Consider the following 1,716-nt stretch of genomic DNA (forward strand, 5'->3'; position numbering starts at 1 on the left):
CCCGTCGGGGCTACATCCTGCACTGCGACCTCTGGGATTGTCCCCGCCGGGGTTTCCTCCCGCACCGCATCCTCAGGGATAGTCCCCGAGGGGGCCGCATCCTGCCCCACGTCCTCAAAGATTGTCCCCACTGGGGTTTTCTCCTGTCCCGCATCCTCAGGGATTGTCCCTGCCGGGATTTCCTCCTGCCCTGCATCCTCAGGGATTGTCCCCGACGGGGCCGCATCCTGCCCCACGTCCTCAGAGATTGTCCCCACTGGGGTTTTCTCCTGCCCCGCATCCTCAGGGATTGTCCCAGCCGAGGCTTCCTCCCGCACCTCCTCGGGCCCTGTCCCAGCCGGGGCCGCCTCCCGCACCGCATCCTCGGGGTCTATCCCCGACGGGGCTTCCCCCCGGACCGCATCCTCAGGGACTGTCCCCGCAGGGACTCCCTCCTGCCCCTCAGCCTCGGGGACTGTCCCCAGCGCATCCTCGGGCTCTGTCCCAGCCGGGCTTTCCTCCCGCCCCGCACCCTCGGGGACTGTCCCCACCGGGGCCGCCCCTTCCTCAGGGACTGTCCCAGCCGGGGTTCCCTCCTGCCCCTCATCCTGCGGGACCGGCTCCCTCGGGGCTGCCTCCCGCACATCCTCGGGGACCGTCCCCAGAGCCTCCTCGGGGACTGCGCCCGTCGGGGCTGCCTCCTGCACCTCATCCTGGGGGCCTGTCCCCGACGAGTCCTCGGGCTCTGTCCCCTCTGGGATCGCCTGTCCTGGCGCCTGCCCGGGCTCTGTCCCCGACGGGATTGTCCCCTCTGCCTCTCGAGGCTCTGTCCCCGACGGGACTGTCCCCTCTTCGGGTTCTGTCCCCGACCGGACTGTCCCCTCTACCTCTGCAGGATCTGTTCCCGACGGGACTGTCCCCTCTGCCTCCCCGGGCTCTGTCCCCGACGGGACTGTTCCCTCTGCGGGTTCTGTCCCCGACTGGGCTATCCCCTCTGCCTCTGGGGGCTCTGTCCCTGACCGGGCTGTCCCCTCTGCCTCTCCGGAGTCTGCTCCCGACGGAGCTGTTCCCTCTCCGGGTTCTATCCCCGACGGGACTGTCCCCTCTACCTCTGCGGGCTCTGTCCCCAACCGGGCTGTCCCCTCTGCTTCTGCCGGGACTGTCGCCTCCTCCTCGGGCTCTTTCTCTGTCGGGGCTTCCTCCCTCACCGCCTCCTCGGGCTCTGCCCCCTCCGGGACCACCGCCACGTCCTCGGGCTCTGTCCCCTTCGGAACCACGGCTGCGTCCTCGGGCTCTTTCCCCACCGGGGCCCCTTCTTCGTGCTCCGTCCCCGCCGGGGCCGCCATCGCGTCCTCGGGCTCTGTCCCTTTCGGACCCTCGGCCGCGTCCCGGGGCTCTGTCCCCGCCGCTGCCGCCGCCTCTCCCTCGGGCTCTGCCCTGCCCGGCGCGGAGCCCTCGGGCTCGTCCGCCCCTCCCGGCTCCCCCAGTGTCATCCCCGAGCCCCCCGGGCTGTCGCCGCCGGGGTCTCGCTGCTCCTCTCCCGGTCCCCCCGGTCCCTCGGGGGATCCGCTCCCCGTCCCTGCGCCGTCCCCGGGGGGCTCCAGCCCCGCTCCCCCGCTCGGCCCCTCACCGGGAGGGTCCGGGGGCTCCGCCGCCCCCTCGGGGGTCACCCCGGGCTGCGCTTCCTCATCTCCTCCTCCTCCTCCTCCTCCTCCTCCCCGCGGGACATCGCTCCCC

At 72.2% G+C, this 1,716-nt stretch overlaps 1 protein-coding gene across 1 annotated transcript; it reads right to left on the reverse strand.

Annotated features, from left to right (window-relative positions):
• Window positions 1-65: 65 nt before the first annotated feature.
• Window positions 66-1,472, reverse strand: LOC113962140 (chloride intracellular channel protein 6-like; the record flags this gene model as incomplete). The annotated part of the gene is made up of 2 exons (XM_027672943.1): window positions 882-1,472; window positions 66-770 (listed from the first exon to the last, which is right to left on the reverse strand). Coding segments are annotated over exons 1-2 (1,296 nt in total), but the record flags the coding sequence as incomplete, so codon positions are not given.
• Between the last annotated feature and the right edge of the window lie 244 nt (window positions 1,473-1,716).

Source organism: Neopelma chrysocephalum, unplaced genomic scaffold, assembly GCF_003984885.1.
Source record: "Neopelma chrysocephalum unplaced genomic scaffold, ASM398488v2 Primary Assembly neopelma1_110783, whole genome shotgun sequence".
NCBI classification, from domain to species: Eukaryota; Metazoa; Chordata; class Aves; order Passeriformes; family Pipridae; genus Neopelma; species Neopelma chrysocephalum.